The sequence below is a fragment of the Mustelus asterias genome, chromosome 15 (assembly GCF_964213995.1).
Source record: "Mustelus asterias chromosome 15, sMusAst1.hap1.1, whole genome shotgun sequence".
NCBI lineage: Eukaryota > Metazoa > Chordata > Chondrichthyes > Carcharhiniformes > Triakidae > Mustelus > Mustelus asterias.
In genome coordinates, this window is record NC_135815.1 from 49,433,746 (window position 1) to 49,448,786 (window position 15,041).

General features: G+C 41.0%; 1 protein-coding gene across 2 annotated transcripts in view; it reads left to right on the forward strand.

Moving 5' to 3' along the window:
* sptbn1 (spectrin, beta, non-erythrocytic 1) overlaps positions 1-15,041 on the forward strand; it is a 244,542-nt gene that overhangs the window by 212,602 nt on the left and 16,899 nt on the right. For both annotated transcript variants that reach the window (XM_078229863.1, XM_078229864.1), the window contains 8 exons: positions 319-523; positions 2,123-2,497; positions 6,445-6,689; positions 6,874-7,012; positions 7,575-7,659; positions 7,948-8,144; positions 9,478-9,581; positions 13,371-13,434. In XM_078229863.1, the coding sequence (XP_078085989.1) occupies positions 319-523; positions 2,123-2,497; positions 6,445-6,689; positions 6,874-7,012; positions 7,575-7,659; positions 7,948-8,144; positions 9,478-9,581; positions 13,371-13,434 (1,414 nt within the window). The remainder of the gene's footprint in view (positions 1-318; positions 524-2,122; positions 2,498-6,444; positions 6,690-6,873; positions 7,013-7,574; positions 7,660-7,947; positions 8,145-9,477; positions 9,582-13,370; positions 13,435-15,041) is intronic.

Sequence of the window (15,041 nt, forward strand, 5' to 3'; positions counted from 1 at the left end):
TGTGAACTTGTTGAAGAACCAAATTAAGATGTAAATAATTGCTGACATCACATTTATTTGTGATATTGAGAAGGAATAACCATAGAACTGGGGTGAAAGTAGGTGAATGTCAAGTAAAGCCTTCATATCACAGGTTAGGTAGCAAGTGTGCCACCAGATTTAAATGTCTTATACCCACATCTCTATGTGGTTGCAGAAAACCCACATTCCTCTACGGTCTTAGTCTTTGTTCTTAGTTTTTTCATGTAGAAATAGTTGGCATTTTTAAAATAAAAAGCCTTATTATTTAGTAATTTTTGACACATTTTGTTTTTTCAGTGAACGTATCAGCATGCGCCAGTCCCAGGTGGACAAGCTTTATGCTGGCCTGAAAGATTTGGCTGAGGAGAGAAGAGGGAAACTGGATGAGAGGTACCGCCTTTTCCAATTAAACAGGGAGGTGGATGATCTGGAGCAATGGATAGCTGAACGTGAGGTGGTCGCTGGATCGCATGAACTTGGGCAGGACTATGAGCATGTTACGGTAAACATCTGTCTCAAAAATATTTTCTAAATTTTATAGACACATTAAATATTGTGCACTTCAAGATCCATTAACCCACAATTTCAACATTACCTATATAGCACCACATGGTTAACACTGCTGCCTCACAGTCAGGGAACTGGGTTCAATTCAAGCCTTAGGTAACTGTCTGTGTGGAGTTTGAATGTTCTCCCTGTGACTGCGCGGGTTTCCTCCAGGTGCCCCGGTTTCCTTCCACAATCCAAGGATGTGTAGGTTAGGTTAATTGACAATGCTGAATTGCCCCTAATTGTCCCCAGATGTGTAGGTTAGGGAGGTTAGTGGGTAAATATATGGGGTTATGAGGATAGGCAAGGTGCATTGTTGGAGAGTCGGTGCAGACTAAATGGGCTGATAGAACCCCTGCAGTGTAGAAGGAGTTCAATGATTCTATGATATGAACATAGATGAATCCCCAATTAATGCTTACCATTGAAGAAATTTGATATTTGGAAGGCCAGGAACCCTAGTTGGGAAAGTTGAGTGTTGCTAAGACAGCAAGGAAAGTCCATGGGTCCCACAAAACGGAGGCATCCTCGGAACCATGCATAAAATATCAAAACTGATGAGGCGAAAGCAATAACATCCCTCTGAGCAGTACAGAAACCAAACCAGAGGATTTGTTTGGGCTTTAGTGCAGCCTTCCAACCTGGAACCCTGTCACTGGGACATGTGGCCTCCCACAAACTCCTCCCTTCCACTCCATTTGCCATCCATTTTCTGTCTGTTCCTCTCCTCCCTAACCCTGCTGCTGCTACTCTTGCACCACCTTCTCCACCGCACCCTCCTCCTTCACCTTTTCCATCTTCCTACTTCACTTTCCCTCATCCTCCTAAACCTTCCCTCTCTCCTGCTTCACCTTCCCCCAGCCTCTTGCTTCACCCTCTTGCTTCACTTTCCCCCACCCTCCTGCTTCACCCTCTCCACCCTCCTCTATCCCACCATCAATCTTCCTCTTCTCCTCCTCTCTTTTTCTGTTACCACACTCTTCCTCCTCCTTGCCCATCCTCCCCATTTTCCCCTTCCCACACTCCTCCTCTTGTCCTTTGTCTCCTCCAATACCTTGGGTGCTCTGTTTGCCGTTTGTTTATACAACAGTATCTTAAAAGGGATAGTTTGTAATCGACCTGAGTAATGTTTTCTAGGTTGCTGCATGCCTATCCCATGCACACTGCTTAAAGCGAACATTGATCTCCTCCTCCAGCCCTCCCCCAGACCCCCTCTCAGACAGAACCAGACCGTCGACAAATTTGCCATCCTATTTTACCCCAAGCGAAAACTTCTGACCCAGCAGTAAGATAGTAAAATGTGGACCAGACCTTCTCCATCACAATGGTTGCTTACTTCCAGCTTTGGACAGGCAGCATTAAGATAGCGTGTTGCCTGCTTCAAAAACAATCAATGCAGCTTAATCCCTCATCACGATCCCCACCCATGTTAACCCCAATGAATTTTAAATTGATGATTAGGCTAGGTCAGAGTCAGCCTTCCAACCTAGCTTTATCTAAAAACTAAGCGACTAAATTTTAAAAAGTTTTAATAATTTATATTTCTTTTCAGATGCTACAAGAGAGGTTCCGTGAATTTGCCCGTGATACTGGTAATATTGGTCAGGAACGAGTCGACAGTGTGAACCGTATGGCTGATGAGCTGATCAATTCTGGACATTCTGATGCTGCCACAATTGCTGAATGGAAAGATGGACTCAATGAGGCTTGGGCAGATCTCCTTGAGCTTATTGACACCAGAACACAGATTCTGGCAGCTTCTTATGAATTGCACAAATTTTATCATGATGCTAAGGAGATCCTTGGACGAATTCAAGACAAGCACAAGAAGCTGCCAGAGGAACTAGGACGAGATCAGAATACCGTGGAAGCATTGCAGAGAATGCATACAACATTTGAACATGACATTCAAGCTCTTGGTACTCAGGTAAAATATCAAATGTCCTCCATATGATTAATACTAATAAGACAGTTTGGGCTTGTTAACCTTTTTAATTGAATATTCAATAGCCACAATGTAGTTGCAAATTTATTTTTCTATAACTGGCACTTCAGAGTCAAGGTGGTATCATTGCTTTTGAAAATCACTTGAACCTGAACCATTACAGTCTTCAGAGTACAGACCGTTACTAGACATGATGTTCATTCCCAAGACTCTTCGTTTCACTTCTCAGAATATGCACATTTATTACAAATATATATTTAGTTCATTTTCTTCCATTCCAATCTCCTAAGTAGCATAAAAAATTCAACCTAGGTGACCTTTTGAAAGACCTGCTTCCAGATTTCCACCAATGTTTTTTGATAACTGAGGATGAGACAGCAATATTTCTATTCCTTCTATTGGCCTGCATCTCCAGGCAAAGTACTGAGTGGGTAACCTGCTTCAGCACTCTCACAGTATCACTTTGAAATTGGAAGCCAAGACCTGTACATGATTGTTAGACCTTTGATATTTCTCTAAATTCTGTGAGGAATCAGCAGGTCTCCTGTTAACATCTCGTCATCGCTATATGATGCCTCACTGTGAACGTAGAAACCTGCAAACTACCACTTGATACCCTGTGGATCATGACATTTTAATTCACTTTATCATCAAACATTATGCAGTCACATGTACAGTGAAGATCAAGCTGTCTTGCATTAAATTGAAAGCAAACTGTTTTAATAACTATGCCAGGAAATTGATTTCATATTCTCAAAGAATAACTACTGCTGTTGTCTGAAAGTACTCTCCCAGTAATTGTAAATTGTTGCAAAGCTTTTAATTTATGATCCTTTAATTTTTATCAAAAAAGCAAATATAGTTGAAGCTTAAAAGTTATGTGAAATGGTTTTAATGGATCCTGAATATAAATCTGAAGTTTACAACATATCTTATACTGAGGAGGAGGGGATGGTTACAGTAACAGCCGTATAGATGACTGGGTAATTTGCATTAAATGGAGTTATGGTATCAATTTTATCATCTGTTTTCTCACTTTAATAGAATGGAACTTTTGAAAACACATGTAGATGAGAGCTAGGAAATTGAGTGTCAGCTTTGGAGATGTTTAAACTTTTCTGTTTCTTCTTTAAAAGGAAAATGTGCAATTTAACATGATACAATCAGGATATGGGATTTACATAAATTAGCATAATTGAGATTTACGATAAGGATAGTGCTTTTAGCATGAAGATGATCATAAATATAAATACTGTGATTAGATACTGCTTGCTTCATATTTCATGGTCCCTAGCTATCTCTCTCAAAGTTAGAAATAGGAAAGGAGCGGTCACGTTGTTAGGAGTTTTCTATAGGCCCCCAAATAGTAATAGAGATGTGGAGGAAGAAATTGCAAAGCAGATTATGGATAGGTGTGGAGGTCACAGGGTAGTTGTCATGGGTGACTTTAACTTTCCAAATATTGATTGGAACCTTTATAGTGCGAATAGTTTGGATGGGGCATTTTTTGTACAGTGTGTGCAGGAGGGTTTCCTGACACAATATGTGGATAGGCCGACAAGAGGTGGGATTTGGTACTGGGAAATGAACCTGGCCAAGTGTTAGATTTGGTTGTGGGAGAGCACTTTGGACTTAGTGACCATAATTCGGTGTCTTTCATTATTGCAATGGAGAGGGCTAGGGCCATACAGCAGGGCAAGGTTTATAACTGGGGGAGGGGTAATTATGATGCGATTAGGGAGCATAAGATGGGAACAGAAACTGTCAGGGAAAGGCACAAATGAAAAGTGGAGCTTGTTCAAGGAACAAATACTGCGTGTCCTTGATAGGTATGTCCCTGTCAGGCAGGGAGGAAATGGCCGAGTGAGGGAACCACGGTTCACAAAAGAGGTCGAATGTCTTGTCAAGAGGAAGAAGGAAACGTATGTAAGGATGAGAAAACAAGGTTCAGTTGGGTTGATTGAAGATTACAAGTTAGCAAGGAATGAGCTGAAAAAAGGGCTTAGGAGAGCTAGGAGGGGGCATGAGAAGTCCTTGGCAGGTCGGATCAAGGAAAAGCCCAAGACTTTTTACTCTTATGTGAGAAATAAAAGAATGACCAGGGTGAGGTTAGGGCTGGTCAAGGACAGTTTTTCTTCAGTGTTCAAAAAGGAGAGGGGCCATGTTTTTGAGGATGTGTGTGTGATATAGGCTGGAGGAGGTAAATGTTCCGAGGGAAGATGTATTAGCGATTTTGGAAAGCCTGAAGGTCGAAAAGTCCCCTGGGCCAGATGAGATATATCCTAGGATTCTTTGGGAGGCAAGGGATGAGATTGCAGAGCCTTTGGCTTTGATCTTTGGGTCCTCACTGTCCACAGGGATAGTGCCAGAGGACTGGAGAGTGGCGAATGTTGTTCCTCTGTTCAAGAAAGGAAATAGGAATGACCCTGGTAATTATAGGCCTGTTAGTCTTACTTCAGTGGTCGGTAAGTTAATGGAAAAGGTCCTGAGGGATAGGATTTACGACCATTTAGAAAGATGCAGCTTAATCTGGGATAGTCAACACGGATTCGTGAAGGGTAAGTCTTGCCTCACAAATTTGATTGAATTTTTTGAGGAGGTAACTAAGTGTGTAGATGAAGGTAGAGCAGTTAATGCCATATACATGGATTTTAGTAAGGCGTTTGATAAGGTCCCCCATGGTCGGCTCATGAAGAAAGTAAAGAGGTGTGGGATAGAGGGAAATTTGGCCGATTGGATAAGTGACTGGCTATCTCATAGGAGACAGAGGGTGGTGGTGGACGGAAACATTTCAGACTGGAGGCCAGTTACCAGCGGTGTACCACAAGGATCAGTGCTGGGTTCTCTATTTGTGATTTTTATAAATGAATCGGAGAAGGGAGCTGAAGGGTGGATCAGTAAATTTGCTGATGACACCAAGATTGGTGGAGTAGTGGATGAGGTGGAGAGCTGTTGTAGGCTGCAAAGAGACATTGATAGGATGCAGAGCTGGGCCGAAAAATGGCGGATGGAGTTTAACCCTGATAAATGTGAGGTGATTCATTTTGGTAGGACAAATTTGAATGCAGATTACAGGGTCAAAGGTAGGGTTCTGAGGAATGTGGAGGAACAGAGATCTTGGGGTTCATATCCACAGATCTCTGAAGGTTGCCACTCAAGTGGATAGAGCCGTGAAGAAGGTTAGCGTTTATTAACAGAGGGTTTGAGTTTAAGAGCCGTGGGGTTATGCTGCAATTGTACAGGACCTTGGTGTGAGACCACATTTGGAATATTGTATGCAGTTCTGGTCACCTCACTATAAGAAGCATGTGGGAGCACTGGAAAGAGTGCAAAGGAGATTTACCAGGATGCTGCCTGGTTTGGAGGGTAGGTCTTATGAGGAAAGGTTGAGGGAGCTAGGTCTTTTCTCTTTAGAGCGGAGGAGGTTGAGAGGCGACTTAATAGAGGTTTATAAGATGATGAGGGGGATTGATAGAGTGGACGTTCAGAGACTATTTCCTTGGATGGATGTCGCTGTTACTAGGGCGCATAACTATAAGGTTCATAGTGGGAGATATAGGAGGGATGTCCGAGGTAGGTCCTTTACTCAGAGAGTGGTTGGGGTGTGGAATGGACTGCCTGCTGTGATAGCGGAGTCGGACACTTTAGAAACTTTCAAACAGTTATTGGATAGGCACATGGAACACACTAGAACGATAGGGAGTGGGATAGCTTGATCTTGGTTTTGGACAAAGTTCGGCATCAACATTGTGGGCCGAAGGGCCTGTACTGTGCTGTACTGTTCTATATATTCTATAAAGCTACTGGTTTCATTTGTAATTGTTAGCTTTACCATAGGTTTTGGGTGAGAGGCATTATGGCAATTATGAAGATAATGGGGGTAAGAATAAATGATTCTGGTGCATTTCCAACATATTGTTACATTACAGGTAAGGCAGCTGCAGGAGGACGCTGCTCGTCTTCAGGCTGCTTATGCTGGTGACAAGGCTGATGACATTCAGAAACGTGAAGCGGAAGTATTGGAGGCATGGAAAACACTTCTTGATGCATGTGAGGCTCGGAGGGCAAAGCTTTTTGATACTGGTGATAAGTTCCGCTTCTTTAGCATGGTTCGTGACCTGATGCTTTGGATGGAAGATGTTATTCGACAAATTGAGACCCAGGAGAAACCAAGGTAAAATGCTGAGTTAAGGGTGAAAAGAAGAGAGGGATATTTATTAATGATAATTACCTAGTATTTTGTTCTCTGACCTTGTCTGTCATGTTTGGCTGATTATGCATCTCTGAATTGCTATGAGGAGTTTTATATAACTCAACTTGTTAATAACTAACCATAAATATATTTTATCTTGTTTCAGAGATGTTTCGTCAGTGGAATTGCTAATGAACAATCACCAAGGCATCAAAGCTGAAATTGATGCCCGTAATGACAGTTTCACAACGTGCATTGAACTTGGAAAATCTCTCCTGGCAAGAAAGCACTATGCATCTGAAGAGGTAGCACTCCCTTTATCAAGATATTGTGCTCCGCTTTGACGTCAAGACTGCTGGCCACATTTTGTATTGCTGTATTTTGTCAACTCTCATGACTGAATTGTCTGGTCATTGTAAATAGCAGCTGTAAAAACATTGCTTGTTTTACTGAATTATTGGAACACATGAAAATTCTAGTTATATTCTTAATAATGTTTGTGAGTGAATAATTGAATTTATGAAAATGTAAGAAAGATCAGTGTTGGAGAATGGAATGCAGCCTATTTTGGGCACTGAATGTGTGTGCCAAGCACTTGCGTAAAATACTGCCAGATGGAAAGTAAAAGCATATCAGAAATTTAGGAAATGAAAGTTTGCAGAAATGACTCACAATGCATATTGATATTTCAGGAGAGGATGACTGAACTTTTATGAAACTCAATATCTGCATAGATGTTTACCTCAATTTCTATATGAATGTTTCATGATTCTTAGTTGTAACATGAGAGAATGAATGTGCTGTTAAGTGTACAATAATAACAGTAAGAATTATCCTATCTCTAATTGATTCTTTGATCACATACAGATTAAGGAGAAGTTGTTGCAACTAACAGATAAGAGGAAAGAAATGATTGACAAGTGGGAGGACAGATGGGAGTGGCTCAGACTAGGTAAATGATTTACTCTTATTCCCTTTTCACAACAGATATCATATTTAACAAAGCACTTGCTTCAACATGTATGTACATTTTCCTATAATCAAATGAATTGTAAGAACTTTTTGGTCAATCTTTCTGACTATACATTGCAAAGTTTTCATGCCTCAAGTTCTTCTTTGAATATTTTGTCTGTGAGTTTGCATCTGATGTTAATTGGAAATGAATGAATATTATTGTTTTGCCGTTGCATTTTATCTTTACTTTGTGAACTCTCCTCCTGAATTTAATTTCTTTGCTTAGTATTGGAAGTACATCAGTTTGCTAGAGATGCAGGTGTGGCAGAAGCCTGGCTTTTAGGCCAAGAGCCGTACCTGTCAAGTCGAGAATTGGGTCAGAGTGTGGATGAGGTGGAGAAACTGATTAAGAGACATGAGGCATTTGAGAAATCAGCAGCTACATGGGATGAAAGGTTTTCAGCATTGGAGAGACTGACGACAGTGAGTATATTTAATAAACAATCCCTTTTGAATTATGGAACAATTGAGGAACTGTGACACTTTTTTAGGAATTGAAATTACTTGTCAGCTTGGCCTAGTTGGGTTTACTGTGGTTTCTGGATTCGAAGGTTATGTTCGAGTCAAATGCCTTAATTTAGACTGATTCGCCAGTCCTCTACTGAGGTACCTTTCTTCAAATGGATTCAAAATTCCTTTGGCATTTACTTGAAATCTAGCAGGACATTTTCTGATGTCCTATCCAATATTCATCCCCTAACCAATAGTACAAAAAAATCACCTCTGATTAATTCATCATTCACCTCATTATTGTTTATGGATCATGGCCGATGTGACCCTATAGCATTTGTCCACTTAAGAGTAAGTCTATTCCAAAAACAAATAATTGTGTAAAGCATTTTAAGAGATTTCAATGACATGCATTTTTTATGATCTTATAAAGCTCGAATTATCTCAAATGCAATTCAGACAAGATGGTCATAAAATTGGATTTGTGTTTTAACAATTTGAATGCACTTTTTATATTTGAACATTAACTTGCAACTATTTCTTGAATTTCATTTTCATGAAGTAATTAACTAAAAGATAAACATGCAAAATAACTTTGTTATGACAAAAAGTGAGCATCCAGATAGAGGGGAAAAGAGAAATTGAAAGGTTGTTGGTGTACTGAAAGAACCTGTCTAAGAGAAGGGCATTTGGATTTTTGAATTCAGGGAGAAAGATAGCAAGATGGAAGGATTGATGGTTGATGTGGAAGCTTTGAGAATAGGAGCATTGAGAAAATGAGAAGTAAACCAATGCCAGAGGAGTGAAGCATGCATAAGAGGGAAATATGGCAGGTGAAGGTCCTCGAGTTGAGAGTGATGATGCTTAGGAAGGATTTGAAGCTGAGGTTAAGGACTTTGAAGTGAATTTTCTGGGGTACAGTATAGCTTGACAAGGCTGGCATGAAATTGTGGGACCTTGTGCAAATAAAGAGGGTGGTGATGTTCTAAATGAGTTGCTTGTAGAAGTGAGAAGGTTATTACAGAAGTCGACCTCAGCATGGTACAAGTGTTGGTTAGAGTTGTGGGTGCAGTAGGGATAAGGTAGACTCCCGAAACAAACAATTTTATTTCACAAGTTCTGAAATTCTAATTTGATAAAGCAAATAACTTATACCTTGACAATCTTGTAATCAGTCCATATATTTAGCATTAAAGAAAACACATTCTGAACTGCACATAATCAAAACAAAAGAAAAAATTACAAAAGATAGGCTTCATGATTTGAAATTTCACAAATGTAACACTTACATTCTGTATCCTTACAGCTGGAGTTGCTTGAAGTACGTAGGAGGCAGGAAGAGGAGGAGAGGAAGAGACAACCATCACCACAGCCAAATCAGCCTTCTGATGAGTCTGAATCACCACTACAGTAAGACATTGTAGAAAATTTGAAATAAAACTCGTTAAAAAGCTTCTTTGAAAATAATTGTATGTTAACAAGTCACCATTCTTAACACTGAGATTCTGAACATTGCTTAAGTTAAGCAGTTTGTAAATACTGATGTGGGGAGGGGATGACGTTTTAAGTAATTTTATCCAAATAAAAATTACATTTATCTTGTCCTCAAGCTGACTATAGTAATTCCTTGCTTAACATTGTAGTTGCACTCCTGAGACGTGCAACTTTAAGTAATGTTAAGTGAATTATTACAACCAATGTAAGATTTAGTTAAATTCTGTAGCACCTTTCCTCTCAGGAAACAACTTAAAACATTCTACCCATTAAGTTTAAATACTGTGTATTGCTAAATTATTGTACAGTATTCATAAATAATAACTTGAAACATCCTAGCTTTTTCTGCCTGTCATTACTTCCGATCTTGGATCCTCCAAGTCCCGCTAATCGTGCTGTCGCCACCAGCCTTTCCACTGGCCAGCCTGCCCAGACTTCCCTCTCCCGAACCCCCGCTGTGATTGAGGGCTAGGGAAATGAGTGGCGAGAGGTAGGAAGCAACCTATGGAGTGAGTGCAGCTTCAGGTTGCAGGTTTACGGAAGTTAGCCACAAGCCATAGAGGAAGTGAGCAAGAGGATCAGCTAGCAGGAGAGGCTGATCCAGTGGCACTGATCAGGTCACACAACCTTGCATCATAGCTGGCACAAAATAACATTAATGTGAATCCACAAAGCCAAACGCAAATATCGGCTCCATTTAAAATGTAACGTTAAATCGAAATGACTACAGTAATTCCTTGCTTAACACGGTCCAAAGATGTGCGGGTCAGGTTGATTGGCCATGTTAAATTGCCCCTTAATGTCCCAAGATCTGTAGGTTAGGGGGATTAGCAGGGTAATTACCGTGGCGGCACGGTAGCACAGTGGTTAGCACTGCTGCTTCACAGCTCCAGGGTCCCGGGTTCGATTCCCGGCTCGGGTCACTGTCTGTGTGGAGTTTGCACATTCTCCTTGTGTCTGCGTGGGTTTCCTCCGGGTGCTCCGGTTTCCTCCCACAGTCCAAAGATGTGCAGGTTAGGTTGATTGGCCATGCTAAAATTGCCCCTTAGTGTCGTGGGATGCGTAGGTTAGAGGGATTAGTGGGTAAATATGTGGGGGTAGGGCCTGGGTGGGATTGTGGTCGGTGCAGACTCGATGGGCCGAATGGCCTCCTTCTGCACTGTAGGGTTTCTATGTTTCTATGTAAATATGTGGGGTTACGGCGATAGGGACTGGGTGAGATTGTTGTCAGTGCAGGCTTGATGGGCCAAATGGCATCCTTCTGTACTGTTAGGGATTCTATGACTCAAAACGGGACATTAATTGAGAACTTGCTGTAGTCATTAAAATAGAAAAAAATGTTACCCCTAACCACTCCGAGGATAAAGCTGCAATTTAGATATTGGTTCTTATGTTTGTTTAAGCAATGGTCAGTAGCTCCTGTGTGGTACTATGAATTTGAAATAATTTTCAAATTCCAGCATCAGTCAGTGGCTTTATTCAGTCCCTGAGGAGTTAAGCTTGAGGTGTTAATAGCATATTGAGTGGCTTTTTGCAGCAGGTTTGTTTGGTTTAAGTTTCTTGATGGGGCCTGCTTAGATTTTCCCATACTATCATATTTTGTAGCATTGATTCCTGTCGACAATTATGCAGTTCATCATCAAATTCAATCTCCAATTACTGCCACTTCTGCAATATCTTGCTACTCTGATCCCCAAAGTTCCAAATGTGTTGTTGCCTCACAAATCAATGTCCATCTTTGATGAAACTCTATTATTGGCAATGAGGGTATCCATCAGCAGCCAGGAAATGTGGGGAAAGGTGAATGTCCTGCTGAATTTAATTTCTTGTCCAGCATTAATCAAGATTGAGTGATGGTCATGTGGGAAGGTCTACTAAATAAAGCTGGGGACTGGAGAGGAGGGAAGTAGGGAGGGAGAGGATTGCAGTAGGGGAGATACTAGACCATGAGATCTGAAATATCACTGGATCTTGGGAGTATCAGTTGATTGCAGGAATGAACCACCAGATCATGGAGAGTAGGGGCAATCAATCGTGGCCCTGTAGCCATTCCATCCCCCACCTTATGTTCCCATCATTCATTATTTGCTTTATGAACAGAACTCAAGACCTATTATAGTGGCTGGAAGCCATTGCATATAACTGAGTAAACAAACATACTTCAGAACTGCTGTTTCAGTATATACAAAAAAACAATGAAAACAGATGAAACATTTACATTGTTTTCTTACTAGATTACTCTTTCAGTAGTGTAAAATATACTTTACCTTGATCCATTAGATGTGATTTTTCAACCCATCTGAAGATTTTCCACATCACAGTGTTGATCTTTTATGTGATAGCTTGTCTATTAGCCTAAGTAACAGTCTGGAAAACACTTTGGGAGCGATCTTACCAAAAAAATTCTAAGTCCTGAACGAGTGTGAAAACAGGAGCGGTTCAGATCTGTTTTTTCAGCGAGGCCACAAGTCTAATCTATGCCACTCTACAAAAAAAAATTGCTAAATCTGTTTCCTGCCAGCAGGGGGAGTGGGTGGGGCCTAGGCTCGCCAGCTTTCTGGCAACTGATAATAGAGGGTGCAGATCTCTCTGTTCTGTTGTACAGAACAGAGAGACCTGTTAGGTACACACACGCACATAATCGTGAACCCTCTGGTTAATCGCTGGTTGCAGTGTGCGCAGCATTCCCCTCGCCTGCCTCCCCTCAGACCCCACCACCTTGGCACTGCCCGGTCCTTGGTGAGAACAGTCAGGGTGCCAACATGGCACTGCCCAGGGGCATACCCCCTGTACCCAACCTCCCGCGGGGCCTAAAAGACCTCCAGTTCTACCGGCGAGGCCATCACAACAGGTCCTCGTTGATGGGGACCATTTGTGATCCTCGCCAGTGAGAACCTTCATCAGTGAGGCCGCGAAGGCAAGTGAGCCCGGATGATAGCACCCCAGGCTCGCTAATAATATTTAAATCACATTTAAAATAGATTTAAATATTGTAATCAGTCCCACGCCGGATATCTGAGCCTGATAAGATCACGATAGGTGAGAAATAGATGCAAACCCAATTTTACGCCTATCTCACAATCTCACCGGATCGCCCCACCCATCAACCGGCAGGACAAGGTAAGATTTCCCCCATTGTTTAATTGTCTTCCAATCAAAGAACTCTCCTAACACTTCTGAACATTGATACGATATATACTACATCATTTAATAAACAATTATAAAAGAGTTAAAACCATTCTATTTGCCCTAAAACTCGTTCTGCCTCCAATCCATGGTTCTCACTTGAATGCAACTGGTGTAACTTAAAGCTGCTAAGGTCCAGCTATCTCCATGCAAATTAAAGAAAAATATCCAGGCCAAGCTCTCGGTGAGTCCACAGCACTGTCAGTTTCATCCTTCATGGGAACAGACAAGTTCTGGTGCCCAGCCCCTCCTCTGCCCTTGTGAAAGTGGCTGAAGACAGAGTCAGGACCTCCAGCCACCTCTGCTCTCAGATCATTTTTCTTGGTTCTACCTCTGGTCCTAATCAGGACCATAAAAATCCGGTCCGAGTCTATGGAAATACTTCTGCCATATTTCCATGGAATTGATTTAAATATAAAAGAATAAGGGAAGAGTAATCCAATTCAGTCAGAAAATATTGATTGTCCATTGACTGTTCAGTGATGTGCATCACATGAGAGAATTTTTTTTTCTTTCCAGGGATGGAGCTAGAGAAGAACACATTTCTCAGAATGGATTACCATCAGACCAGGAGTCCCCACGGGTTAGTTACCGCTCTCAAAACTACCAAACCTACAAAAACTTTCAGAACAGACGAGCTGGCAATGAATGGGCCCGAGCTGGATTGTGAAATCCAAATCAATCAAAATGAAACATATGTACCTTCTTAGACTAACCTATGCATTCATTCCCATTTAACTGCTGACTTTTTCACCTGCTTTATTTATCCACATCAGTTTATTTAATAATCCAGTTGAAAAGTGTCCATTGATTTCAAGCAATCATACTGCTTTTAGTTCTCTAACATACATAATGGCAATCTTGAATGATAACAGCAACAGAAACCAAAATACAGAAGTTAAAGCTTTAAGGAGACATGCTATGTGATAGATTAGCCAAATAATTCATCCCTGATGCAAGTAGATTTTATATTACAATTATATGGATAAGTAGGTATAATTCATGAGACACAATGGCTCTTGTACTACTGGAACTGGTGAAAATTTTGTTTGTTGGGCCACTCACACTTGAGATGTGGGAGTAGAGATGTGGGAAAGGACAAATATTCTGATGCTTTGTTACAATGGGCAATTAAGGGAGGATTTTGCCGTAACTTTCATTGAGAAGATGAAATAACTAGGATGTAATCCAAAACAGGCAAACTGCCTCTGCTCTATGGAAGGAATAAGTTTTTTTGTTCCATGTTTTATGTTATGTAATTGAGTTTCTGGTATTAATTAGAGTTATAGAAAGGTACTAGTCAAGGTAGTGTGAACTTGAAAAAGTTGTTTGGGAACCTGGGACATTATTCACCTATCACAGCAAAAACATGGCTCCTAATTAAGGCTCGTAAAGGTCTGAGTTTCTGAGGAAATGTGAGCACACTTGCACTAACATAGATTGGGTAGCTAGCTTTGTCAGATTCAACAATGTCAGTTAATTTTATAACTTTACAGGTGTTCCTTGCAAAACTGATGCCTTTGCACATGGCACCAAATGAAGTAATTTGTGGGAGCAGCAGTGGGATTGGGGTGTGTGGTGAGTGAAATTAGTCCAGAGCGAATAGCCCTTAAATAGCTGTCCCTTAAAAATAAAGCAATGCAAGCACTTAAATTAATTAAAATGTTGACGCCTAGTTAAGGTTTTGAAATTATCACAGCAGTTTTCAGTCTTTGCACATGTAGTTATTGTGGGGTGAGGGGGAAATGATTGGTGAGGTTAAATGGTCAAGCCATATAATTATAGAGGCACAAAACAGCATCTGACAAAATAGAAGAATGTCACAGCCCTGACATCCAGAATTGATTGGCTGCGAAATGTTCTGCTGCAAGAAGAGTTCTATTTTGCACTCCAGCCCATCCTCATCAGAGGATGGCAGTGTGCCATACCAGTCAGGAGGTGGTAGCTAAAGTAAACACAATCCACAGTGCCTGAACGATCTGGAAACCAATGCATGAAAGGACAGCACATTTTAGTCTCACCATGCAATATTCGTAATCAACATTACCATGAGCCAGGTTAGATTACACTCTACCACAATTTGTGCCCATTCCACGTTTACTGCTGGCCTATCAAAACCTCACAAAATGTTATAGTTCGATCATTAGCATCTTTTACATGTTGCAGCAGAACAGATAACCAAGATGGCAT